The sequence below is a fragment of the Salvelinus fontinalis genome, chromosome 40 (assembly GCF_029448725.1).
Source record: "Salvelinus fontinalis isolate EN_2023a chromosome 40, ASM2944872v1, whole genome shotgun sequence".
Classification (NCBI taxonomy): domain Eukaryota; kingdom Metazoa; phylum Chordata; class Actinopteri; order Salmoniformes; family Salmonidae; genus Salvelinus; species Salvelinus fontinalis.
The window spans coordinates 10,909,059-10,933,749 of record NC_074704.1 but is presented as its reverse complement, the minus strand read 5'-3'; the positions used below and the strand labels follow the sequence as shown (position 1 = coordinate 10,933,749).

At 44.9% G+C, this 24,691-nt stretch overlaps 3 protein-coding genes across 12 annotated transcripts; 2 read left to right on the top strand and 1 right to left on the bottom strand.

The window, feature by feature from the left end:
• Positions 1 to 378: 378 nt before the first annotated feature.
• Positions 379 to 10,092, top strand: pane1 (proliferation associated nuclear element). Of its 3 annotated transcripts, none has more exons than XM_055907307.1 (6): positions 379 to 590; positions 678 to 757; positions 998 to 1,093; positions 1,202 to 1,281; positions 8,023 to 8,114; positions 9,186 to 10,092. In XM_055907307.1, exons 1-6 carry the CDS (start codon positions 534 to 536, stop codon positions 9,333 to 9,335), a joined length of 555 nt encoding a protein of 184 aa, XP_055763282.1. In that variant the 5' UTR covers positions 379 to 533; the 3' UTR covers positions 9,336 to 10,092. The 3 variants fall into 3 exon arrangements, with proteins under 3 accessions (XP_055763282.1, XP_055763283.1, XP_055763281.1); XM_055907306.1 differs by having other exon boundaries at positions 380 to 590; positions 995 to 1,093; XM_055907308.1 differs by lacking the exon at positions 8,023 to 8,114 and having other exon boundaries at positions 995 to 1,093.
• A 4,749-nt stretch (positions 10,093 to 14,841) lies between these two features.
• Positions 14,842 to 18,717, bottom strand: mb (myoglobin). Of its 3 annotated transcripts, none has more exons than XM_055907310.1 (4): positions 18,611 to 18,717; positions 16,048 to 16,133; positions 15,504 to 15,723; positions 14,842 to 15,298 (listed from the first exon to the last, which is right to left on the bottom strand). In XM_055907310.1, the coding sequence occupies exons 2-4, from the start codon at positions 16,128 to 16,130 to the stop codon at positions 15,158 to 15,160; spliced, it is 444 nt and encodes a 147-aa protein (XP_055763285.1). In that variant the 5' UTR covers positions 16,131 to 16,133; positions 18,611 to 18,717; the 3' UTR covers positions 14,842 to 15,157. The 3 variants fall into 3 exon arrangements, with proteins under 3 accessions (XP_055763285.1, XP_055763284.1, XP_055763286.1); XM_055907309.1 differs by lacking the exon at positions 18,611 to 18,717 and adding an exon at positions 17,351 to 17,403; XM_055907311.1 differs by lacking the exon at positions 18,611 to 18,717 and adding an exon at positions 16,324 to 16,401.
• A 1,522-nt stretch (positions 18,718 to 20,239) lies between these two features.
• On the top strand, positions 20,240 to 24,225 carry serhl (serine hydrolase like). Of its 6 annotated transcripts, none has more exons than XM_055907300.1 (12): positions 20,240 to 20,468; positions 20,651 to 20,794; positions 21,039 to 21,152; positions 21,584 to 21,625; positions 21,739 to 21,758; positions 21,894 to 21,968; positions 22,072 to 22,178; positions 22,302 to 22,381; positions 22,527 to 22,561; positions 22,667 to 22,743; positions 22,894 to 22,981; positions 23,309 to 24,225. In XM_055907300.1, the coding sequence occupies exons 1-12, from the start codon at positions 20,411 to 20,413 to the stop codon at positions 23,447 to 23,449; spliced, it is 981 nt and encodes a 326-aa protein (XP_055763275.1). In that variant the 5' UTR covers positions 20,240 to 20,410; the 3' UTR covers positions 23,450 to 24,225. The 6 variants fall into 6 exon arrangements, with proteins under 6 accessions (XP_055763275.1, XP_055763274.1, XP_055763276.1 ...); XM_055907299.1 differs by having other exon boundaries at positions 22,069 to 22,178; XM_055907301.1 differs by having other exon boundaries at positions 20,637 to 20,794; positions 22,069 to 22,178.
• Positions 24,226 to 24,691: the final 466 nt, after the last annotated feature.

Genomic DNA, 24,691 nt, shown 5'->3' with positions numbered 1-24,691 from the left:
AAAGCTGAGGGTTGGGCCTGGAGAACTGTAACCTTTCAAATTCATAGTCAGATATGGATGCCAGGACTGACCATGATATAAACAATTATGTTAACACTATATAACCTCAAAACACAGTTAACATTTTGTTTATTAACATTGGAGTATAACAAGCTTATACTTGCTCATGAGGCATTTATACATTACATTCAAGAATCAATGGGTATATATCATCCATTTAGCAACTATGGTTTCTAGCTTTAATTGACTGTTTATCAAAGAAATATCCAAGTTATTGTGCAAAGTGGAGGTAGCAGCAGGATTACATTTGTGTAGTTACACTTTTTAGACAGTAGGTGGCAGTCGTGCTCCTTAAGAAAATGGCAGAAGAAGACGTCATGACGTTTAACGGAAGTTTAAAATTACGCGCCACAAAAGTCATGGATGAAAATTATTTTATTCCACCATAACATTGGAGTTGTCTATGAATTGTAGCTATTTAGTGACAGGATTGTTGAACGCGTTATAACACAATTTGACTTTTTGGAAGTAAAATGTCTTTACTCAAACCATTTAGTAAACTTCCTGGGCTTAACACGGCCAACATACTGGTAAGTGGTCCTGTAAGTAACGTTGGCCTAGGTAGCTAGCAAACACCCGTTGTTAACGTTAATCAATGAATGTGTTTCTTATTTCAGCTGGTGGAGAACGAAGAGCAATTTCAGCAGAAGTTAGCTGACACTGTTGTTCTTCAAGAGAAGACTGTCAACGTCAATGTGTAAGTACTGAATTGAGTTCTCCTACTAGCGAGCTAGGTAGGGGTTTTGACTAGTAGGTATACAGCTACGGACGGAAGTGACTTTTCGTAACATGTTAGGAGAATTAGGTTAAAAAAGGATTAGGGTTAGCAAAAATGCTCTCCTAACCTGCTAGGAAATGTCATTTGACGAAAGTAGCTGTATACCATCTAGTCACAACCCTTCTAACAGTCTTGTCTTCTTTTTTTCTGTACTAGAAGGTTGGCCAGAAGCCTCCCACTACCCATGGAAAACGAGGAGTCTCGGCCACGGATAGATCTGGTGGTTTTCATCATTCACCTAACCTCAGAGCTTAGGTACATTCACATACAGACAATAAGAACCATCCATAGGGAGATGGACCTATTGTGTGGCTTTACTGGCCTCGTCTTCCAGTGGTAATGCTACTGCTTTTCTATCCTCAGCTTCCAGTCAGCAGAGACCTCCCTCAAGTATTTAGACCCAGGTTACTTCCAGGGCAAAGTCTGCTTCCTGGTTACCAATGGTAAGTCTGCTTCCTGGTTACCGGTGGTAAGGACCTCCCGGGTGGCGCAGTGGTCTAGGGCACTGCATCGCAGTGCTAGCTGCGCCACCAGAGTCTCTGGGTTCGCGCCCAGGCTCTGTCGCAGCCGGCCGCAACCGGGAGGTCCGTGGGGCGACGCACAATTGGCATAGCGTCGTCCGGGTTAGGGAGGGTTTGGCCGGTAGGGATATCCTTGTCTCAGTATGTAAAAATGTAATAAAATGTATGCACTCTACTGTAAGTCGCTCTGGATAAGAGCGTCTGCTAAATGACTAAAATGTAAATGTAAGGAAATTAACTCTCCTGTCTATCCTTCTCCTTTATCAATCTTTCATCAACACTTATCACAATTATTTTATATATTTTTTTTAATTTGTACTTTTACCCAGTTTTCTCCCCAATTTCATGGTATCCAATTGGTAGTTACAGTCTTGTCTCATTGCTGCAACTCCTGTACTGAGTCCTCCGAAACAGAACCCAGCCAAGCCATACTGCTTCTTGACACAATGCCCGCTTAACCCGAAAGCCAGCCGCACCAATGCGTCTGAGAAAACGAAGGTTACCTATGTAACCACGGTTATGTGAACAATATGGATCACTCCAATGTATTGGTATCACTCCGCGGCGGAGGAATACATCCGAGGTGAGGTTTTACAGATTTACTCCCTTGTACACCTGTGTCACAGTTGGGGTCCGCCGGTTCTCTACATAATTTTTGAGATGCCTCTATTTATTCTTATTTTTTTTTTTTTTTTCACCTTTATTTAACCTGGTAGGCCAGTTGAGAACAAGTTCTCATTTACAACTGCGACCTGGCCAAGATAAAGCAAAGCAGTGCGACAAAAACAACAACGGAGTTACACATGGGATAAACAAACGTACAGTCAATAACACAATAGAAAAATCTGTATACAGTGTGTGCAAATGAAGTAAGGAGGTAAGGCAATAAATACACCAATAGTGGCGAAGTAGTGCCAATTGATCAATTTCCACGAGTGAGATATGTGCAGATGAGGATGTGCAAGTAGAAATACTGGTGTGCAAAAGAGCAGAAAAACAAATATGGGGATGAGGTAGGTAGTTGGATGGGCTATTTACAGATGGGCTGTGTACAGCTGCAGCGATCGGTAAGCTGCTCTGACAGCTAACGCTTAAAGTTAGTGAGGGAGATGTAAGTCTCCAACTTCAGTGATTTTTTTTTTTGCAATTCATTCCAGTCATTGGCACCAGAGAACTGGAAGGAAAGGCGGCCAAAGGAGGTGTTGGCTTTGGAGATGACCAGTGAAATATACCTGCTGGAGCGCGTGCTATGGGTGGGTGTTGCTATGGTGACCAGTGAGCTGAGATAAGGCGGAGCTTTACCTAGCAAAGACTTATAGATGACCTGGAGTCAGTGGGTTTGGCGACAAATATGTAGCAAGGACCAGCCAACGAGAGCATACAGGTCGCAGTGGTGGGTAGTATATGGGGCTTTGGTGACAAAACGGATGGCACTGTGATAGACTGCATCTAATTTGCTGAGTAGAGTGTTGGGGGCTATTTTGTAAATGACATCGCCGAAGTTGAGGATCAGTAGGTAGGATAGTCAGTTTTACGAGGGTATGTTTGGCAGCATGAGTGAAGGATGCTTTGTTACAAAATAGGAAGCCAATTCTAGATTCTTAATGTGAGTCTGGAAGGAGAGTTTACAGTCTAACCATACACCTAGGTATTTGTAGTTGTCCACATATTCTAAGTCAGAGCCGTCCAGAGTAGTGATGCTAGTCGGGCGGGCGGGTGCCGGCAGCGATCGATTGAAGAGCTTGTGTTTCGTTTTACTAGATTTTAAGAGCAGTTGGAGGCCACGGAAGGAGTGTTGTATGGTGTTGAAGCTCGTTTGTTAACAGTGTCCAAAGAAGGGCCAGATGTATACAGAATGGTGTCGTCTGAGTAGAGGAGGATCAAAGAATCACCCGCAGCAAGAGCGACATCATTGATATATACAGAGAAAAAAGTCAGCCCGAGAATTGAACCCTGTGGCACCCCCATAGAGACTGCCAGAGGTCCGGACAACAGGCCCTCCGATATGACACACTGAACTCTATCTGAGAAGTAGTTGGTGAACCAGACGAGGCAGTCATTAGAAAAACCAAGGCTGTTGAGTCTGCTGATAAGAATACAGTGATTGACAGAGTCGAAAGCCTTGGCCAGGCCGATGAAGACGGCTGCACAGTACTGTCTTTTATCGATGGCGGTTATGATATCATTTAGAACCTTGAGCGTGGCTGAGGTGCACCCGTGACCAGCTCGGAAAACAGATTGCATAGCGGAGAAGGTACGGTGGGATTCGAAATGTTCGGTGATCTGTTTGTTCACTTGGCTTTCGAAGACTTTAGAAAGGCAGGGCAGAATGGATATAGGTCTGTAACAGTTTGGGTCTAGTGTCTCCCCCTTTGAAGAGGGGGATGACTGCGGCAGCTTTCCAATCTTTAGGAATCTTGGGCGATGCGAAAGAGAGGTTGAACAGACTAGTTATAGGGGTTGCAACAATTGCGGCAGATAATTTTAGAAAGAGAGGGTCCAGATTGTTTAGCCCAGCTGATTTGTAGGGATCCAGATTTTGCCGCTCTTTCAGAACATCAGCTGTCTGTATTTGGGTGAAGGAGAAGCGGGGGGGCTTGGGCCAATTGCTGCGGGGCGTCTAGAGCTGTTGGCCGGGGTAGGGGTAGCTAGGTGGAATGCATGGGCAGCCGTAGAGAAATGCTTATTGAAATTCTCGATTATCGTGGATTTATCAGTGGTGACAGTGTTTCCTAATCTCAGTGCAGTGGGCAGCTGGGAGGAGGTACTCTTATTCTCCATGGACTACAGTGTCTCTAGCACCGTAGAGGATTGAAGCGATCTATATAGCTTACATAATCGTAGTTACATATGTAATCTTCGTTATGGTTCACTATATTGGATCACTCCAATATATTGGTATACCCGTACCAGATTAGTCGGTGCTAGAGGGACCAGGTCAGCCAGCGGCGAAGTCGCTGGATGAAGGGAGATGAGATGCAGGGACCGTCATGGTGGAAGGGGGGTCCCGACACAGTCCCCGGAAGGGGAGGTGATGCCCAGGACCGTTGAACCCACCGCAGAGGGAGGTGCAACATTTACCTGATCGTACCTAGCAAAGGTGCAAGAGGAAGCCCAGCTGGCTGCAGCAACGATATCAGCGAGAAGCCCTCCTCTCAGTAGAGCCCAGGATGCAGCCACACCTCGTGTTGAATGTGCAACCACAGATCCCAGCACTGGCATGCCAGCCAGGCGGTATGCTGTTGTAATCGTGTCCACGATCCAGTGAGAGAGCCTCTGCTTTGATAGCCCAGGACTCTCTCACCATAACAGACAAAGAGCTGGTCTGTTGTTCTCACTGACCGTGTCCGCTCCACATAGGCAGCCAGTGCCCTCACAGGGCACAGCATGCCGGAGGGAGGCCCAGACTCCCCCGCCACTGCCGGGAGGTCATAAGCAGACAGGATAAAAGGGATGTTCACATGCCTGTCTGACAAAACCTTTGGGAGGAATGAAGATTTGAGGTGGAGAGATACGCTCCTCCCCCGGTGTCCATCCTCTAGCACTCAGAACTTAACGAAAGCATGGATCTCACCCACTCTCTTCATGGAAGTAATTGCTACCAAGAAAGCCACCTTCATAAAGAGGTGTTTCAGGGAGGCAGACTCGAACGGTTCGAAAGGTGGCTTTGCCAAAGCTGCCAAGACCACATCGAGATCCCAGTTCGCCATTAAGCGGGTCCTAACTGGACGCAGGCGACGAACCCCCTTCATAAACCTGAAGACCAAGGAATGGCGTCCCACTGGCCTGTCCATCCACCCCACATGGCAGGCAGATATTGCGGCCAAATGCCCTCTGTGTTGAGGCTGCCAAGCCCTCATCCAAGCGAGACTGCAGGTATTGGAGGACATACTGCACCCCAAATGACTCGGGCACAACCTCAATACCAGTGCACCAAGAGCAGAACAACCGCCGGCACAACTGGTATGCCGCGGTTGTAGCAGGCGCCCTTGTGCTCTGCATGGTGTTCATTACACACTCCTGTAGTCCTAACATGGACCATTGGTACCGTTCAGTGGCCAATCCCACAGACTGAGGCGGTGCGGCCTCGGATGCCACAAAGTTCCCCGGCCTGAGACAGCTGGTCTGGTTTCAGGGGAAGTTGCCAAGGTGACCCAGACGACAGGGACAGGAGAAGGCTGAACCAGGGTTGTCTGGGCCTGTATAGGACCACCAGAAGCAGATATGTGCGAGTAGAGATGCTAGACGTACCTGAGCCCAGAGGAGTTCCTGTGCTATAAGATTGAGGCGGTGTGACCTCAGTCCACCCTGATGGTTGATGTAAGCCACCACTGTGGTGTTGTCTGTTCTCACCAGGACATGTCTTCCTTTCAGATGTGTAAGGAAAGACCGCAGGGCCAGCAGTACAGCTCAGCGTTCTAGTTTATTGATGTGCCTGTTGCTCCAAGGGGGTAGCCAACAGCCGCTGGCCAACCTGCCCTTGGTAACCCCCCCCCCCCCCCCGAGCCGATCTGGGAGGCGTCTGTGCTGACCAGCTCCCGGCGGTACATCCTCAGCATCTCCACCCCACCTGAGAGAAAGAAGCGACAGCGCCACCTCAACAATGCCCTGAGGCCCTGTGCGGTCACCCGCAGCTGACGGTGGCGCTTCGGCTGCAGCCGGTGGGAGTTGAACCATTGTTGAAGAGGCTGGAGGAATCATCAACGAGGCCGCCATCAGCAAGCCCAACAGGCGTTGTCAGGGCAGATACCACCCGCCCCTGCCCGAAAGTGGTTGATAAGATCGCCTGAACCCTTCAGGTGGGCAGGCGTGCTCTCATGAGGACTGAGTCCAGTTCCATGCCAATGAAGGCCACCCTTTGGGTGGGTGTCAGATGACTCTTCTTGTCGTTTACTGTAATGCCCAGCCTGCCGATGCGGGTCAGGAGTATGTCTCTGTCTAACAGGACCTGGGTCCTGGTCGGGGCACAAATCAGCCAATTGTCCAGGTAATTGAGAATCAACAGTCCTCGGGATGTGAGAGGTGCCAGGACAGCGTCCATGCACTTTTTGCAGAACCATGAATTTGTAAGCCGTCCCTTTGAAAGTGAATCGGAGGTACTGTCAATGAGCTGGGTAAACAGGAACATGAAGTACGCATCTCCAAGGTCCAGCGTCACAAACCACTGGTCCCTGGACACGGCCTGCAACACTCGGCTGGGGACAGCATGTGGAACCTCAGTACCTTCAAGTACCCATTGAGGTTGTGAAGGTCCAGAATCGATCAAAACCCTTATTCTCTTTTTGAGACCACAAATTAAGTGGAGTAGAACCCACTTAGCCGTTCTGATGTCTCGATCCTGCGGATGGCACCCTTGTCGAGGAGTGAGGAGATTTCCAGCCGCAGGGTTTTCTTCAGGGGGTTGGCCACCGTGGTGACACGAAAGGCACCTGAAGGACGGGGGCCGTCACCGGAATTGGAGTCGGTACCCCTTGAGCATTGTGGACAACACCCAGGGGGACTCCACACCCTCCTCCCACTTTGCCGTTTGAGACCGGGAGAGGCGGCCGGAATAGTGTGTCAGGGGTCCTGCCGGGGCCCGCCTCTCCTCTGGCGCCCCGAGCGCCTGGGTCTCCCATGCACGTCCCTATGGCGGTGACAGTTGACACCATCACACCTGTAACAAAGGGAAGCCATAAGTTCAACCAAGAGAACAAGGCCACAGAGCAGGGGTCAGACGCCCTGGGAGAGCTATGTCGTGACCCCTTTGGAGGAATATGAACCTGGTACTGGTACTAAATTACCCAGTACCGCTGCAAACACCGGGTAGACCCATGTGGGGAAAAACAGGCTGTTGCTTCACTGCACGCTGTGCTGCTCCCGTTGTCGTCCCTTAGCACAAGGCAATGGGGCAGGAGAGGGACCCCACCTTCTGGAGCAGGGAAAGCAGACAAGACACCTCCATCACTTCCCGGAGGAGCTCCTATGTGCCCTCCTGCAGGTAGGCCTGCAGCAGCATGGTCACGTTTGTAAGGCAGCCAAGAGAGAAGAGAGACCCATGTGTGGCTTTCCGCCCTGGCAGAACTCTCCTGCAAGGGGAACAGGGAACAGCTGTTGTCGCCTCATGCCCCCGTCCAGGACTGGCAGCAGATGTACTCTGCCTGCGGTGGCTCCGGCCTCGCTTCCTGGGAAGGGTACTGGGCCCAGTAGAGGGACTTACAGCTCGCTGCCGCACCACTCCTGCGGGAGGGAGCTCGTCCCCAGCCTGAGCCCGAGCCTGGCCGACCCACTTGCGCATGGCCTCCAATCGCGCCAGGTGCAGGCATTCTGAGAACACCACACAAAACAGGCATACAGTAGGGTGTTCCACCACCCTCTCTCCGAGTGGCTCACGCCCGGCCCGCCACAGGAGTTGCTAGAGCGCGATGGGACAAGAACATCCCTGCCGGCAAAACACTCCCCTAACCCGGACGACGCTGGGCCAATTGTGTGCTGCCCCATGGGTCTCCCAGTCGCGACAGAGCCTGGACTCGATCCAGGATCTCTAGTGGCACAGCTAGCACTGCGATGCAGTGCCTTAGACCACTGCGCCACTCGGGAGGCTCTCACTTATCACATTCTATCATCATTATGTTGAAATATTTCTATCATCTGTGTGTTTTGGTGTGTCTGTGTCTCCTCCAGCTCGTAATGTGTCAGTGCCCCCTGAGCGGCTGGTCTCTGTGAGGAAGCTGGCTGCATCCCTCCACTGCCCCTTACTGTGTGCAGAGGATCAGGTATGAGTCAACTGTATAAGTTAATGCATAGACATGATTGACAGGTAAAACACTATATTTGTATTTATTATGCATCGCCATTAGCTGCTACCAAGGCAGCAGCTACTCTTCCTGGGGTCTGGCAAAATTAAGGCAGTTATACAATTTTCAAAACATTATTTATTTGTATTTAACCTTTATTTAACTAGGCAAGTCAGTTAAGAACAAATTCATATTTACAGTGACGGCCGCCCTTAGGGTCTCCCAATCACATCCGGTTGTGATACAGCCTGGAATCAAACCAGGGTCTGTAGTGACACCTCTAGCACTGAAATGTAGTGCCTTAGACTGCTGTGCCACTCGGAAGCCCCAAACACATACATTGCAATACATTTATAAGAGAATTCACAATACACTGTGTGCCCTCAGGCACAAAATCCATGTATACATGTGCGTATGTTATCATGTGTCTATGCATGCATGTCTGTGCCTATGTTTGTGTTGCTTCACAGTCCCCGCTGTTCCATAAGGTGTATTTTTATGTAAAAAAAATATATATATCAGATTTTACTGCTTGTATCAGTTACCTGATGTGGAATAGAGTTCCATGTAGTTATGGCTCTATGTAGTACTGTGCGCCTCCCATAGTCTGTTCTGGACTTGGACTGTGAAGAGACCATGTCTTGTGGGGTATGAATGGTTGTCTGAGTTGTGTGCTAATCGTTTAAACAGACAGCTCGGTGCTTTCAACATGTCACAAATACAAGTAGTGATGAAGTCAATCTCTCCTCTACTTTGAGCCATCCAAGGGCCAGCCTTGCTGCCCGTTCTGAGCCAATTGCAATTTTCCCTATGTCCTTGGTGGCACACGACTGAACAGTAGTCCAGATGTGACAACTAGAGCCTGTAGGACCTGCCTTGTTGATAGTGCTGTGAGTTTGTTTGTTTGTTTATTTCATGAAGCTTGTGTTATGAATAGACTGACAGGTAATATAAACTCATTATCTTTTATAAGTGTGTCATTGTTATTTCATGAAACGTTTTTTTTCTCAATTATTTATTTCTTCCATCTTCCTTTCTTTCTCCACTCAGACAACAGAGGGGGTGACTACGGCAGCACACCGATTACTGGCCATTCTCAAGGTAGCGGCCGGTCTTGTCCCTATGGCAACTGGTCTCTACCTGTCCACCTTGACCCGCTGCACTGTGCCCTCTGACATTGACCAGCAGAACTTTGAGTGATCTTTGACCTTTAACCCAGTCCAGAACATCACCTGGACGAGCCAAGTCTGGTTGACCAGGTAGTTACATGGACTGTTACTTGTGCTCAATAGCTATTGCGGTCTCTAAAACAGATAAATGTAACAGGTTTATATAGTGCACTGCCTGTGATATCATAAAAAATTTGTTTGTATATACAGTATGTTTACCATGCACTTAGTACATTTTTTTAAAATACATTTTTGGTTTTGTTCACATTGTTAAACTTTTAACCATTTACATTTTATTTGCTTTGAACTCATTTGTAAAGAAATTGTCTTGTATCTTTGTAAATATAATTGAGGTTACACACTAACCTTACTTTTTAGAATGTCACTTGTTGCTGTGTCAATATACTGACATTAGGTGGAGTGCCTGCTGCCTGACGAAAGCCGTTGGTTCAATGCCTCCAAATTGCTTTCTGGTTGCTATAGAAACAGTATGATAGAAAGGACGTGGTTTTCTGGGATATTACCAACATAGTGACGAAATTGAACCATGCAATTGATGTCCCCTTATCTTTCATTATGTAGTGTTTCTTTGACCTATGTGAGAAATAAACGGCTTAGCTAGTTGATACAATCTTAAAGATGCTTTATAAAGGTTTTGTAAAATTTCAGCCAGTAGTTTTGAAAGTGCTCACGAGCCAAAACGTGTTCCTGATAATTGTGCACAATTGTGTGTAACGTCAACCATTTTGTATGCATTAAAAAAATTATACAATTCATACAATATGTTATATATGTGTATGTGCTTAAGATCCTGTTAAACCTCTTTAATTGTGAACCAGCTATTTGTAGACTCCTGACCTCCTCACTCCTACCCGTCTCCCTCTTCCCACCGCTTTCCTCTATCCCTATACTCGAAGTTCACATCCCCTTCCTGTTCAGATCAGGTATTTTGATAACCCTTGGTTGAAGAGCTCCAGTGTGCTATCCCACTGGACAAAGACATCAGTTCAATGTCATTTGATTGAGTTTTCAACTAACATAAATTCAATGTGAAATAAACATATTTGAACCATGTAATTGGATTTAGGTTAAAAGTTGGGTGAAAAAAGAAACATTCCCTTTACAGTGAATACTTTTTTTGCATATCGAAAAGTTTTCCACATTGATTCAACATCATCATATGTATTTGAAATAGTGTGGAAACAACATACAGTTGAAGTCGGAAGTTTACATACACCTTAGCCAAATACATTTAAACTCAGTTTCTCACAATTCCTGACATTTAATCCTAGTAAAGATTCCCTGTATTTGGTCAGTTAGGGTCGCCACTTTATTTTAAGAATGTGAAATGTCAATAATAGTAGAGAGAATGATTTATTTAAGCTTTTATTTTATCACATTCCCAGTGGGTCAGACGTTTACATGCACTCAATTAGTATTTGGTAGCATTGCCTTTAAATTGTTTAACTTGGGTCAAACATTTCGGTTAGCCTTCCAGAAGCTTCCCACAATAAGTTGGGTGAATTTTGGCCCATCCCTCCTGACAGAGCTGGTGTAACTGAGTCAGGTTTGTAGGCCTCCTTGCTCGCACACGCTTTTCCAGTTCTTCCCACAAATTCTCTATAGGATTGAGGTCAGGGCTTTGTGATGGCCACTCCAATACCTTGACTTTGTTGTCCTTAAGCCATTTTGCCAAAACTTTGGAAGTATGCTTGGGGTCATTGTCCATTTGGAAGTCCCATTTGCAATCAAGCTTTAACTTCCTGACTGATGTCTTGAGATGTTCCTTCAAAATATCCACATAATTTTCCTGCTTCATGATGCCATCTATTTTGTGAAGTGCACCAGTCCCTCCTGCAGCAAATCACCCCCACAACATGATGCTGCCACTCCCGTGCTTCACGGTTGGGATGGTGTTCTTCGGCTTGCAAGCCTCCCCCTTTTTCCTCCAAACATAACGACGGTCATTATGGCCAAACAGTTCTATCTTTGTTTCATCAGACCAGAGGACATTTCTCCAAAAAGTACGATATTTGTCCCCATGTGCAGTTGCAAACTTGTAGTCTGGCTTTTTTATGGCGGTTTTGGAGCAGTGGCTTCTTCCTTGCTGAGTGGCCTTTCATGTTATGTCGACATAGGACTCATTTTACTGTGGATATAGATACTGTTGTACCTGTTTCCTCCAGCATCTTCACAAGGTCCTTTGCTGTTGTTCTGGGATTGATTTGCACTTTTCGCACCAAAGTACGTTCATCTCTAGGAGACAGAACGCGTCTCCTTCCTGAGCGGTGTGACGGCTGCGTAGTCCCATGCGTCCTATTGTTTGTACAGATGAACATGGTAACTTCAGGAGTTTGGAAATTGCTCCTAAGGATGAAACAGGTGTGTGGAGCTCTACAATTTTTTTGCTGATTTCATTTGATTTTCCCATGATGTCAAGCAAAGAGGCACTGAGTTTGAAGGTAGGTCTTGAAATACATCTACAGGTACACCTCCAAATTGACTCAAATTATGTCAATTAGCCTATCAGAAGCTTCTAAAGCCATGACATCATTTTCTGGAATTTTCTAAGCTGTTTAAAGGCACGGTCAACTTAGTGTATGTAAACGTCTGACCCACTGGAATGTTGATATAGTGAATTATAAGTGAAATAATCTTGTCTGTAAACAATTGTTGGGAAAATGACTTGTGTCATGCACAAAGTAGATGTCCTAACCAACTTGCCAAAACTAGTTTGTTAACAAGTAATTTGTGGAGTGGTTGAAAAGCGATTTTTAATGACTCCAACCTAAGTCTATGCAAACTTCCGACTTCAATTCTAGATTCAACCAGTTGGTGCCTAGTGGGATATACATCCTCTCCTCCTCATCTTTCTCTCCCTTTCATCTCTTAAGGTGTCTCTGTCCATCTCATGGACAGTGTCTTCCTCTTGCCCTTTACCTCAGTTCTCTACTGCTCCTCAGGGTGATTCAGTGTGTATGTCGTGTCGCGACTGGTTTAAACATCTTGTTGACGTCTGTGTCGGCCATTGTTGGCTCTAGAGTCTGAGGGACCTGTTGCCAAATCTTTTCTGCACTGTAGAACATGACAAAATGAATACTGCATTTCAGAAGAGTTTTGTATTCTGCCATCTGAAATGGAGATGTCTGCACAGTGTAACACACACAATCTGCCACATGTAGACACACACACACACTGTCACATTGTGCTAAATAATTCAGTATGTAATAAGTATGCAGGGGGTGACCACTGACAGACAGGCTCAGGTGGAGACACTAGGATGCACACGTATCTTCCTCTCGCTGATCAGGGCTGGGCAAAAGAATAACCAGCAGCTAAGTAGAGAAGTTGAATGGCGTTTCTGGCTGTTGTCATGTGAACCATAATCTGTTATCCATAAAAAGTGTTAATGGTTACATTTTGTGGAGTGTTAAGAAAAATTATAGGTTGGGAAGCTGCTTGAGACTTAGTCCTGGTTAGAAAAGATTGGGGACACAGGTTTGGGATCCACTGTGTTAATGCTGATTAAAGAAGTCTAAGATATCCTGTTTCCTCACTGATAGATAATGCCGTTGGACGCCATGAAAGGGGGGGAAGACCATATACTGGAAGGACAAGGGAGCCTGGACACCTATGCTAGTGGTCAGTCATGTGCACTATGTTTGAAAAATACAAATCTATTTTAACTTGGCAAGTCAGTTAAGAACAAATTCTTATTTACAATGACAGCCTAGGAACAGTGGGTTAACTGCCTTGTTCAGAATGACAGATTTTTACCTTGTCAGCTCAGGGATTTGATCCACCAACCTTTCTGTTACTGGCCCAACACTCTAACCACTAGGCTACCTCCATTAGGGCACATCAATCAGTTTGCAGGTCCATATTTAATTCAGGGAAATGTCATAAAGAAACAGGGTGGTGGGGATTAATGTGTGTGCGTGCTGGTGAGTGTGTATGTAGCACTTAGGTGTGTTGAGAGAGTGCAAGAGAGATCATGCACGTGTTTTAGTCAAAGGAGGAGGGGTTGGGGATAGATCGCTGACTGACCGCTTGCTGACCTGCACAACAGAAACCTCTATTAGGGCACATCAGTCAGTTTGCAGGTGCATATTGAATTCACCATAACCCTGAAGTGGCTAAGATGGGGGAGCACCTGAGCCCAATGGATGCTTTACTTCTTGATAGTTACAGAATGAGTAATCTATAAAATGACTTTCACACGTCTCCCGTGGGTTTTTTCATATGGCTGACTCTTGACTAATGCCCCTGGCCTGGGGTCAGCCGGTCCGGTGGTCTGGTCGGTGGAGACCGGCTGTCCTTGGCGACGGGTCAGCAGAAAGAAAGAGACGGATAAAGAGAGATAAAGGCAGGTGGGTCACACGAGATGAGAGGGTGTCACAGTGTCTGTTGTCACGTCTGCAGTGCAGTGAGTGACACAGCCAGCATATTAATAGTCGTTCCTTCAGCAGGGCAATTAACCACAGCTTTGGCAATCAGCTCAATACCAGGCTAATGCCAAAACACCACTTTTTATTTGACTGGAGACAATGGAAAACTTTTGAAGGAAGTTTTACCATTACAATTTTGCCCCTAGGCAAATGTCAATTTATTACAAATCATGTGGACTTATACTTTAGATTCAAGCAGCACCACAAAGAAATTGCTGAATCCAGAATTAAGCATAGTATGTTTGAATACAACTGATTTCTTGCACTAGTATGTGTATTGTAGTCATTCAAGATATCCGCATTGAGCTTATGGAAGCAATTATTTAATTCACTAGTGCGGCTTAACCAATCAGGGGCACTCTAGACATGCACTTCCTGTGAGGAATGCACTGGGCAATCTCCATAGCGCCCAAGTTAACGGGCACAGCCTGGTCTGAGAGGGAGTGATCTGAACTCAGAGCCCTGCTCTGTGGAGAGAGTCACGTCCACACTGACCGATAAGACTGCAGGAATGGGAAAGGACAGAGCCAGGGAAATGTCCAAAAGATACAGGGTGGTGGGGATTAGTGTGTGTGTGTGCCTGCTGGTGAGTGTGTATGTAGCACTTAGGTGTGTTGAGTGCAAGAGAGATCATGCACGTGTTTTAGTCAAGGGGGAGGGAGTGGGGATAGATCGCTGACTGACCGCTTGCTGACCTGCACTGGAACAACAGAAACTGGACAGTCATCCAAGATAGAGGGCAGGAGAGGTGACTACCAGAATAGACCCCCCCCCCCCCCCCCTCAAATGTGTGCAAGAGAGTTGAGCCAGTCTAAAGGCAATAAACAGGTTTGTCACAGAGCAGATTATTAACTAAAACCCTTCCTTCCTAACCTAACCCCATTTTCTATTTTGTCCTTAAACCACAATTCAGAATTTAACTGTTAATGTGTACAATGTCAACCTTACTATATAGAAAAATTATGAGGAGAAACATTGTCACCCTAATAACTCGTGTCCTGCCCCTCAGAAAATACATCTGTCCATGTCACTGGGTGAATGTTGGAAAGTAAGCAAAAAAATAGAAAGGCAGAACAGACACTTTAAACACTCATTTGCATCTGATGGAACATTTATTGTTTTAGTGCATAGAGGAACAGTTTACATTCAGTAAGCAAACTACATTGAAAGGGCAGATTAAGGCAATATACTGTATAGAGAAATGTAGAATTTGCACAAATGCTTTGCCTCATACACCTGTACTTTTCCAATAAGTTTTTCTGTAAGTCATAAGCAAACCAGCACTTAGAATGTACTGTATAAACACTAGTAGCAACTCTGCTTCAAATGTAAGTTTCCAGTTGTTGTCCTATCCCTGTGACCTCTCAAGAACCGTAGGGGGGTGTAGGTCGTTGAGGTAAACCGTTTAGCCAGCAAAGCCCAGCTCCTTGTAGGTGACATCAATGTCAGCTATGATCACGCCCATCACCTGCTTCAGAGCTTCCTGCCCTGCCCCATCCAGCCCTGCCTTCTCACCCATCACTTTGCAGATGATCTCAGTGATGAGCTGGTGACCAACAAGAGATGTTAATGTTTAATTTCATACTGAATAAAAGTACTATAAAGGCAATTTTTCACTCAGCATTTTAGTAAACTAAGCATGACAGTGTCATGGTAAAACTGGAGTGAATGCAACAAATGTATGAATAGAGGGAAAAACACAGTTTCAGATAAAGAGCAAAGGGAGGGAGACTGGAATCATTCATCCTCACCACAAAGTTTTTGAGGGCAATCCTGTGCTTGGTGGCGTGGGTGGTTGCCAGGGGTTTGAGGATGGCAGCGTGGTCACCTTTAGCTTTCAGCAGCTCACCCAGCTTCTTAAGCACAGTGGCCCCGTGGGCAGCTACGTCCGCGTTCCCTGACAGGTCGCCCGCTGCGATGCCTGCGAACTTAGGGAACAACTGCAGGGTGTCTGGGTGCTCTGCAAACAGACTAGAGGTAAGGCGAGAGAGAGGAAGAGAGATTTGTAAGGAGAGTTCTGTGAGCCTCTACAGTACACAGACAGCATAAAAAAAAACTCATTCCTGATTGCTATATCTACACATTGGCATCAACCCATTTCTTAGCATTACAGTCAACACAACAGTCTAGTAGTTGATGACCAGAACCATTCTCCAGACAATCGCTTAGCCAACTAAGTAAAGTCTGGCTCTGGTCCATGGCATTTCGTGCATCTTGCTGATGTGTCTAAGCATCAGTAAGAAAAACGTAACGCCCTGGGCCAGAGCAAAGTACAGACCAACATTGTCCACTGACCGGCTCAGAACCAGTCCTCCGTGTTTGTTATAGTCAGCCTCCACTGGCCCCCAGCACTGCAGAACCATGTCAAAGTTAGCCATGATCTGAGGAAGACAGACAGAGAGACTAAGGAGTGACATACAGTACAAATCAGGGCTTGGGTCTCAATTAATAAAACGGCATCTATTTTCAGACGTGTCACTCACGTTTACTCGCGCTCGTTGTCGCCAGTTTATTCATTATTACTCACACCTGCTCACATCGTTACGTTCACATGCGCCTCATGAGACTCACCTGGACTCCATCGCCTTTCTGATTACCTCCCCTATATCTGTCACTCCCTTCGGTTCTTTCCCCAGGCGTTGTTGTTTCATGTCTGTACGCTACTCATGTTTCGTTCCATTTTCGTTTATTTGTTAAATTCGCTGCCTGCTCTTGATTCCCGATTTTTTTTTTTGTTATCCCATTTTCTCCCCAATTTTTCGTGGTATCCAATCGCTTGTAATTACTACCTTGTCTCATCGCTACAACTCCCGTACGGGCTCGGGAGAGACGAAGGTCGAAAGCCATGCGTCCTCCGAAGCACAACCCAACCAGCCGTACTGCTTCTTAACACAGCGCGCCTCCAACCCGGAAGCCAGCCGCACCAATGTGTCGGAGGAAACACCGTGTACCCCCTTGGGTTGGCGCGCACTGCGCCCGGCCCGCCACAGGAGTTGCTGGAGCGCGATGAGACAAGGATATCCCTACCGGCCAAACCCTCCCTACCCCGGACGACGCTATGCCAATTGTGCGTCGCCCCACGGACCTCCCGGTCGCGGCCGGCTGCGACAGAGCCTGGGCGCGAACCCAGAGACTCTGGTGGCGCAGTTAGCACTGCGAGGCCTGATTCCCGATTATTAACGTACACGTTACAAGCAGCTATTTATTCACAACATGTTTTTTTTTAACATTCAATTTGAATTGACCCCCAGCCCTGTTACAAACGCGTGCAGTAGGAAAGCTAATATTTTCTGTGCCAAGCAGTCAGAATGGGTTAGTAATAGACAGACTGAAGCTGAGTAGAGGAACAATTGAATAACATCAGATTGAACAGGACCAACGAAGAAGTAGAAGCCAAAAAGACGGAATTATATGGTTTTAATTTACATTATAACACTAATTCAGTAATGCAATAATCTAATCTAACATATGGCAAGTCTACTCAGCAAAACGCTATAGAAACTGTCAGCCATAAATCCTGGGAGAGGGTAGCTACGGATTGCATGCATTGTTAGAGGAAGTGTTAGGTGCATAGTAGGGGAGAGTTGAAGTAACTTACTGAAGACATTAGTCAGTGAGTCAGCAGCACCACCTCAGTGGAGCCAAAGCACTCTAGAAAACGAGGACGTTACATTAGTTTGGTTTGTTTACTGAGTTAGATAACACATGGCATGCAACATTGATAGTTGAACGTGCCAATACTGTAATAAAATATAAAATCCAGATGTTTGTCTAATGTTATCTTCTCAAAGGCAACAATGTAGTAACTATGTAGTATTTAAGCCAAAGGTCGTTTCCCCAATAGCTTTTCATTGACCTTGGGTATGGGTATAGGATGGGTATAGGTATGGGTTTAGGATTCTATACCCATAGGTCAAAAATGGTCAGTCCACACAGACATCAGCCATAAAATACAGCCCCATCAGCTCTGCCACATGGTCTTTACTAGCTAATTGTTAGGTATTAATGCACTGTTGGAGCTAGGAACACACACATTTTGCTACACCCGCAATAACGTCTGCTAAATATGTGTATGTGACCAAATTTTTTATTGATTTTCTACTCTGAACAAGAGCTTGATGTAGAGGCAGCAGACTTGTTCTCTCAGGACATATGTTCCAGCATCAGTGCACCATAAGTCCACCTGTTGCGCTGGCTTTGCATAGCCTCTAGACCAGGGGTATTCAACTCTTACCCTACAAGGTCCGGGTTCTGTTCTACCGAATAATTAATTGCACCAACCTGGTGTTCCAGGTCTAAATCAGTCCCCGATTAGAGGGGAACAGTGAACAAACGCAGTGGAACTGTCTTCGAGGTCCAGAGTATAGGTTGAGAGCTCTGGACTATGGGCCCTCTGTGTACATGTATGTGTTGGCTTCTCTTCGAAGACACTGACAGTCAAGCTGATGACTGGATTAGATGTCATACAGTTCAAATAGTTTTCTGAATTTAATTTTGGGTTACAATATCAGCTCACCCAAACTCTCACTCATGATTATAATACTGTAATGTGCTTTTGCAGCCTCAACTCTAATGCTAGGTAAAAACTATAAACAGTCTGTTTTTTAAAGTGAATAAACATTTGATCCAATAATGTATTTCTAAAGCAGGGCTACCCAACCCTCTTCCTGGAGATCTACCATCCTGTGGGTTTTCAGTCCTACCCTAATTTAACACACCTGATTATACTAATTAGCTGCTCAACAAGACCTTAACTAGCTGAATCAGATATGCTAAATTAGGGTAGGACTGAAAACCTACAGGAAGAGGGTTGGGCAGCCCTGTTTTAAAGCGTGACATAGAAGCATTCATACTGTACCAGTAAAGCAGGTAAATGTCCCGTGTCAATATTTCAAACGCCAAAATACTTTATAGTCAAACCCATCCCCAAACCATACCGTTTATACCTCTTCCTCCCTCTCACACACTCATCCCAGACCAACCATCAATCTCTCTCTCCAAGTTAACTCCACCTCTAACCCTTTTAGCCCGCCCTCCCGTTAGGTTACCAAATTATGATACCATACCAGTTAGATTCCTTTCTGTCCCCCACTGCATTGTGAATTCTATTGTCTCATAGTTCATAAGAAAAGAAGGTTCCAAAATCAAGATTTCCAACAGTCTATCAAATTATGATTAGAAATGATTTCCACAGTTGGTAAGGTAATGCTCTATTGCTACAGTTCTTCAGAACTCTAAACCGTTTACAGGCTCGGCTTAGTATGACCATTTAATAACATACACAAATCTCTCAATAGTTCATAATGTGTAAGAAATGGCATTTGACTCAATCCTATGACTGTTAGTATACGACAATAGCAGTGGTGTGATGCCGACAGCATTGCTTTTTTTATGACACACTCATTGTTTTGAACAGGGCAAAAGAGCATCTGTCCTTTACAAATACATTATTGGCATGGTCAAAGACAAATGCTGCCAAAAGTCAGCAAATGAGAAAAACAGTTGTTACACTGCAATGACAGAAACTTTTGAATTTAAGGCCAAACAGGGCTGTGACTCTCATATATGTCCATGAATAGGCTATACATTGTCGCAATCTATCTTCCTTCCTCTCTCTCTCCTTTATCTCACACCTCTCTGTCTCTTTTTGCCATTATCCCCATCTCTTTCTCCTCTCCTATCTTTCTCTCTCTTCAGTCACCATGTCGCTTTCTCCTCTCCTATCTTTCTCTCTCTCCAGTCACCATGTAGCTTTATAAATAACTGCTGGCAGCAGCCAGGACCACTAGACAGTTTTGCCAGAGCATGGATATGTTTAGTCCCTAGCCCTTTTCCCTCCTTTACTGGGGTTCAAGTTCAGGTCAAGTTCAAACCCTGCCGGGTTGGGATATAACCGACTGATGGTATTCTCTATTTAGTTCTACTGAGCTATATGGAATTGTTTTAAGAAGGTCACACCAAGGAACATTTAGCTATTTGAGTTTGAATTTTAAGACCCCTTGAATTATCCCCAAAATATATTAAAAAAATTATTTAATAAAAAAATATTTTTAGCCTTACTGCTATTAGCCTATACAAGCGCACTGAATAACATATTCACTACATGGAACAACAGATAGTCCCTAAAAAATATCAAAAAGGAAGATTGTTCTGAAGTGTCTCTCCTGTATCTATTCTCAAACTATTGTAGGTTTAGGGTTTTAAAATGTCTGCCACCTGGTGACCTTTTGCAGATACAACAGCATCCACTTTGTTTGTTTAAAAGGCATTGTAGTCCACGTCTAGAATGTTTCGAAGGATGGAATTTCCTCACTAGTTTTCAAAATGATTTTAGTTTTTCATGCCAATAAGGCTAAATGTTATGAAATCTATGTCTGACATAGAATTGGCGCGTGCACTTGTCAATCATTTAACCGGCCGCTAGATGTCCAATGTTATTCGCTAAGGGGGAGACGCATTCACGTTTCATTGGTAAACAAAGCATGTTCCACTTCACCCGGAAGTAATGAGAAGCGTTTCAAGGTTACATAAGCGTAAATAGTTGTTGTAATTTCATAGCTAACGTTGTATTATATATATATTTAATAAATCGGTGCTGTGGACGTATAGTGCTTATGTTTAGCTAACAACCCGACTTTGAAGTTGGTCTTTCAGAATAATGCAAACTTTGAAAGGAGTCAGACACTTGATGACATCAGCTACCATGAAACAAACAGGTAAGAATGAATCGTTTCTTGATCATCAGAACTTATGGGAGCTGTCTTGACATGAACTCAGTGAACTCATTAGTGTGTTGTTTGTTTGTTGAGCTTCTTATAACACTTCCTCATGCACTATTACTGATTGTTGTGTCATGTTAAATGCTTAGTAATGCGTCTTAACAGTAATTGCCCTTCAGTGTCAGAGTTCAATATGCCAGTGCCGTGGGGAGAGATAAGGGGCAAGGTCTGGGGTCCTGACCGTGGTCGACCAATACTCTGCCTGCACGGCTGGGCAGACAACTGTGGCACTTTCAACACTCTCATTCCACTGCTGCCAAAAGGTGTGTAGGCTGTCTGCCTGCTAGATCAGCACAGAGATGTATACAATAGATTCACGAGAACTTGTCATTGGAATTGGAAAGACATTCAGTTGCATAGTTGTTCAGTGCGGAGTGAGTCAGGCTCTTAGTCTCTCTCTCTCTCTCTCTCTCTCTCTCTCTCTCTCTCTCTCTCTCTCTCTCTCTCAAACACACACACACACACACACACACACACACACACACACACACACACACACACACACAGAGTGGAAGTATGTAGCTGTGGATATGGCTGGCCATGGCCTCTCCTCCCATAGACCTCCTGGAGTCTTCTACAGCTTTCCTGCTTATATGGCCGACATACGGCGAGTCATTGGAGGTATTAATAATTATTGAAATGAATTTAGAGGATGCATATATTTGTCCTATTTCGCACATGCACAAGTGTGTATTAATACAAATGTGTGAATTGGAAATGTGTTTTTTGCTTTTCCCACTCTTTCTGAGACACGCTCTGAGACTGGGGTCACGGCCAGTGTCTGCCTGGAGGCGACCCTGGAGCAATTAGGGTTAAGTGCCGACCTTTCGGTTACTGGCCCAATGCTCAAACCACTAGGCTACTTGCTGGTTTGAGCTTATTCAGACCAATGTGGCCTTTGCTCCAGTAAGAGCTGAAAAGTAATGATGTGAAGTTAGACAGAGCTATATGAGGTTTCCTCGTTCTTTCTCTCCTAGGTAGGTGTAATTTTAAAGTATGAAGCTACATTTAGCAGATTATCTATCTATCTAATCCATTGAAATGGTTTGCAGCTCTCCAATGGAAGAGATTCTCTATTATCGGACACAGTATGGGTGAGTGACTGTTCATCTTCATGTTAATCTCTCTTCCACTCATTGTGTTCTGATCAGACATTGTTGTTTTCCTGTCTGTACAGACATCTGATCGTGTGCTCTCCATTGTACAGGTGGCAATGTAGCTGGAATGGTAAGCATCTTTTTAAAAAAAAGAAGCATGTTAATGGTGTTTCATATCTGTGTGTCTCTTCGCAATTAACAATATCCAGAGACAGTAACTGTGTATGATGTGTGTGTGTAATCATGTACTGTTTTCTTTGTCCAGTTCAGTGCCCTGTATCCAGAGATGGTGGAGTCAGTGGTTCTCCTGGACTCCTATGGATTCTTACCCACAGACGCGGTACTGAGACACTCACCGCTCTTTGTTCATTTGCTCCTTGGAACTGTTCAGGACATCCACATTTTGTAATGTCTCTCTACCATTGTGTCTCTTACCCTAGAAGGAATTGCATACGGTGATGAGACAGGGATTTGAAGGAATGCTTGAGTTTGAGAAGAAGAAAGATGAGAAGAAAGAGAAGGTTTACACCTATGAGAATGCATTGATGAGGTAAGACCACACTTCCTTGTTTTACAATGACACTTCTGTTATGTTGGGCTGTCTGGCCATAATCTCTCTGCTCTGATAATCATAGTCATTGCGTCACTCCTATGATGTGTTAATCACTTCCAGGCTTTTGGCAGCAAACCCCTCTCTCTCGGAGCAGTCAGCCCACATTCTTCTAGAACGAGGACTCGCTCAGGTTGAAGGAGGTAAAATGATCATTCTCTCCCCCTCTCTCCCTCTCGCTCGCTCTATCTCACATTGTCTTTTTTTTCTCTTTTCACTTTGTTTCTCCTTGTCATCTTTCGTACTCATATCATTGTAATACTAACACTTTCTATTTTTATTTCATAGGGGTGGTGTTCACCCGAGACTTTAGAATCAATCTGGTAAGACTAATCTTTTTGTGTTAATAGTCCTCATAAAAAAGACGTACTTTAATTGATTTGTATATTTGATCTGTTTTATAGGAATGCTAATGTGTTCTGTTTCAGAAAAACGTTGTGCGTGTCAGCCTGGAGCAGAGTCTAGAGTTGCAGTCCAGGATACAGGCCAGAGTTCTAGTAGTACTGTAGGACACTCTCCCATCATTACACTATTATTATTACCGGATTATTACACAGTTTCTATTGTAAACTACACTTAACCATACCGTCAATCACAATTATTTTTTTTACTGCTAATATGTTTTACTTGAAGATCTCTCTAATTCTCCTGATAGGGCGGAGGAGGGGTTTGAAAAGATGTTTTCTGAACCACAACAGAAGACATTTACCTCAACGCTACTTCAAGGGTATAAAGACCAACGCGTGAGTATACTTATGTATACACCTATTTACAAAGAAACAATGTCCTACTCACATTCTAATGTCACTTTTATGGTTGCGACTAAAACATTTGAGCGGAATATTTGTATGTTGTTACTACAGTCATATTGTGCTCTGCTCCTTGCAGCTACAGTACTGTGTAGATTACTAAGCAGAGACAGTGGTAAAAGCTCAGTATCACAGAGAGGCAGTAAGAAAAGTTTTAGCTGCAAACACTGACCTACATACTGGCACTCAGATTGGTCAAATGCAGGGTTTTTGGGAAATAATAGTTTATATGTATTTGTTTTCAATCTGTCTGTCTCTCAGGGCATGGTGGTTAACGTACCTGGTGATCATCATGTCCACCTGAACACCCCTGAGACTGTGGCCCAAATCGTCACTGACTTCCTCCAGGAAGAAGCTCCTTCACACAGCACTGCAGAGGATACACAGGCAGCCAAGTTATAATCCCCCGCCCCTCCCCCACTGTGTTAGTTAGTATTTAGAACTCTCAAATACATGCAGTGGGCCTGTAGCCTTCCTGGTGCCATCCATCCATTCATAATATGAGCAGTATTAAAGGTAGACTCAGCGATATGGCGTACATGCAGAAAATAAATAGCATAGTGGGTACATTTCCGCAACAATTCCCGGTGAACCCGTGAGCTGGACTGTGTGAGAGCGAAGTCTTGTATCTCGCTCATCTCAAACATGAGACTGGATCAGTTTACAAACCTGTAGACACAGAATAAATTGCTACTTGTGCAAATAGACAACTGTTGCATAAACAGATTTTAAATACTTTGAACCCTAATATTTATTATATTGTGCTGTATCTAAAACACACCAATACTTTTTTAACGGTAGTCTGTTGAGCTAGAATACTTGATGTTTACCCGTTGCTGTATGTCATGTCTTTTTAGATCTGGGCTGTTTAGAACTGGCATGTTTTCTCCCAACTGATGACCCGGTGATGCCTTACAGTGCCTTGCTACTGGTCAGAACCTATTGAAATGCATTCACACATGTTTATAAAAAATAATTGTATAGGGTTCGGTTGCACACCAATCAGATGCAGACCTACATGTCCACTTCCTGGATGTGGCCCAATGAGAAGTGGATTAGAGGTTGATCTGTCAAGCTTATCTTTCCTTCATATGGTCCTAGAGCTGAGTAACGATCATTCAACTAATTGGACAAAGGCTTCTTCCTGGTACAGTTTGACAATAAATAGGTCAACCTTCCTGCTCTTCAGTCTTCTTTTAGTCATTGTCTCAGATAAAATTCAATGTCTCAGACGTCAAGAGAACAAAACGTGACATGTTTTGTTTTGTAGATGAGCAGTCTCCTTATAAGGAAATCATATTGCTTCTGCCTGAGTGACGGATATGATGGAGAACATTACCCTCTTACTCTGATGGTTTGTGCGTTAAATGAACTGGAATCGATTTCATGCAGAGGACGGAGGAGGCGACCGGAGACATCTGAAGGGTCCTGGCCCAAAAAAACACCACAATAACCGTTGCATAACATCCGCCTCCACCCATCACTAGGGCTGTTGTCATAGCAATGCCCCCCTCCTCCCCTCCCTTTGAATGTGACGTCAGAACCCAGAGCAGTATGATGAACCTCTCTGTCATCTGTACAGAGAGATCACCTTGGATTATATTATACCATCCAGCTGACGGTTGTGCTGCATTAGACCAATAC

What these genes read in the sequence shown, in the direction of transcription:
- pane1 (XM_055907306.1), top strand. Translation starts at nt 534, where the DNA reads ATGTCTTTACTCAAACCATTTAGTAAACTTCCTGGGCTTAACACGGCC. An exon ending in AAGACTGTCAACGTCAATGT is followed by an intron (nt 758 to 994) that starts GTAAGTACTGAA and finishes TTTCTGTACTAG; the next exon opens with AAGGTTGGCCAGAAGCCTCC. An exon ending in TACTGTGTGCAGAGGATCAG is followed by an intron (nt 8,115 to 9,185) that starts GTATGAGTCAAC and finishes TTCTCCACTCAG; the next exon opens with ACAACAGAGGGGGTGACTAC.
- mb (XM_055907309.1), bottom strand. An exon ending in GGAGGACTGGTTCTGAGCCG is followed by an intron (nt 15,724 to 16,047) that starts GTCAGTGGACAA and finishes CCTTACCTCTAG; the next exon opens with TCTGTTTGCAGAGCACCCAG. An exon ending in TTGCCCTCAAAAACTTTGTG is followed by an intron (nt 15,299 to 15,503) that starts GTGAGGATGAAT and finishes GTTGGTCACCAG; the next exon opens with CTCATCACTGAGATCATCTG.
- serhl (XM_055907299.1), top strand. Translation starts at nt 20,411, where the DNA reads ATGCAAACTTTGAAAGGAGTCAGACACTTGATGACATCAGCTACCATG. An exon ending in AGCTACCATGAAACAAACAG is followed by an intron (nt 20,469 to 20,650) that starts GTAAGAATGAAT and finishes ATTGCCCTTCAG; the next exon opens with TGTCAGAGTTCAATATGCCA. An exon ending in CATACGGCGAGTCATTGGAG is followed by an intron (nt 21,153 to 21,583) that starts GTATTAATAATT and finishes AATGGTTTGCAG; the next exon opens with CTCTCCAATGGAAGAGATTC.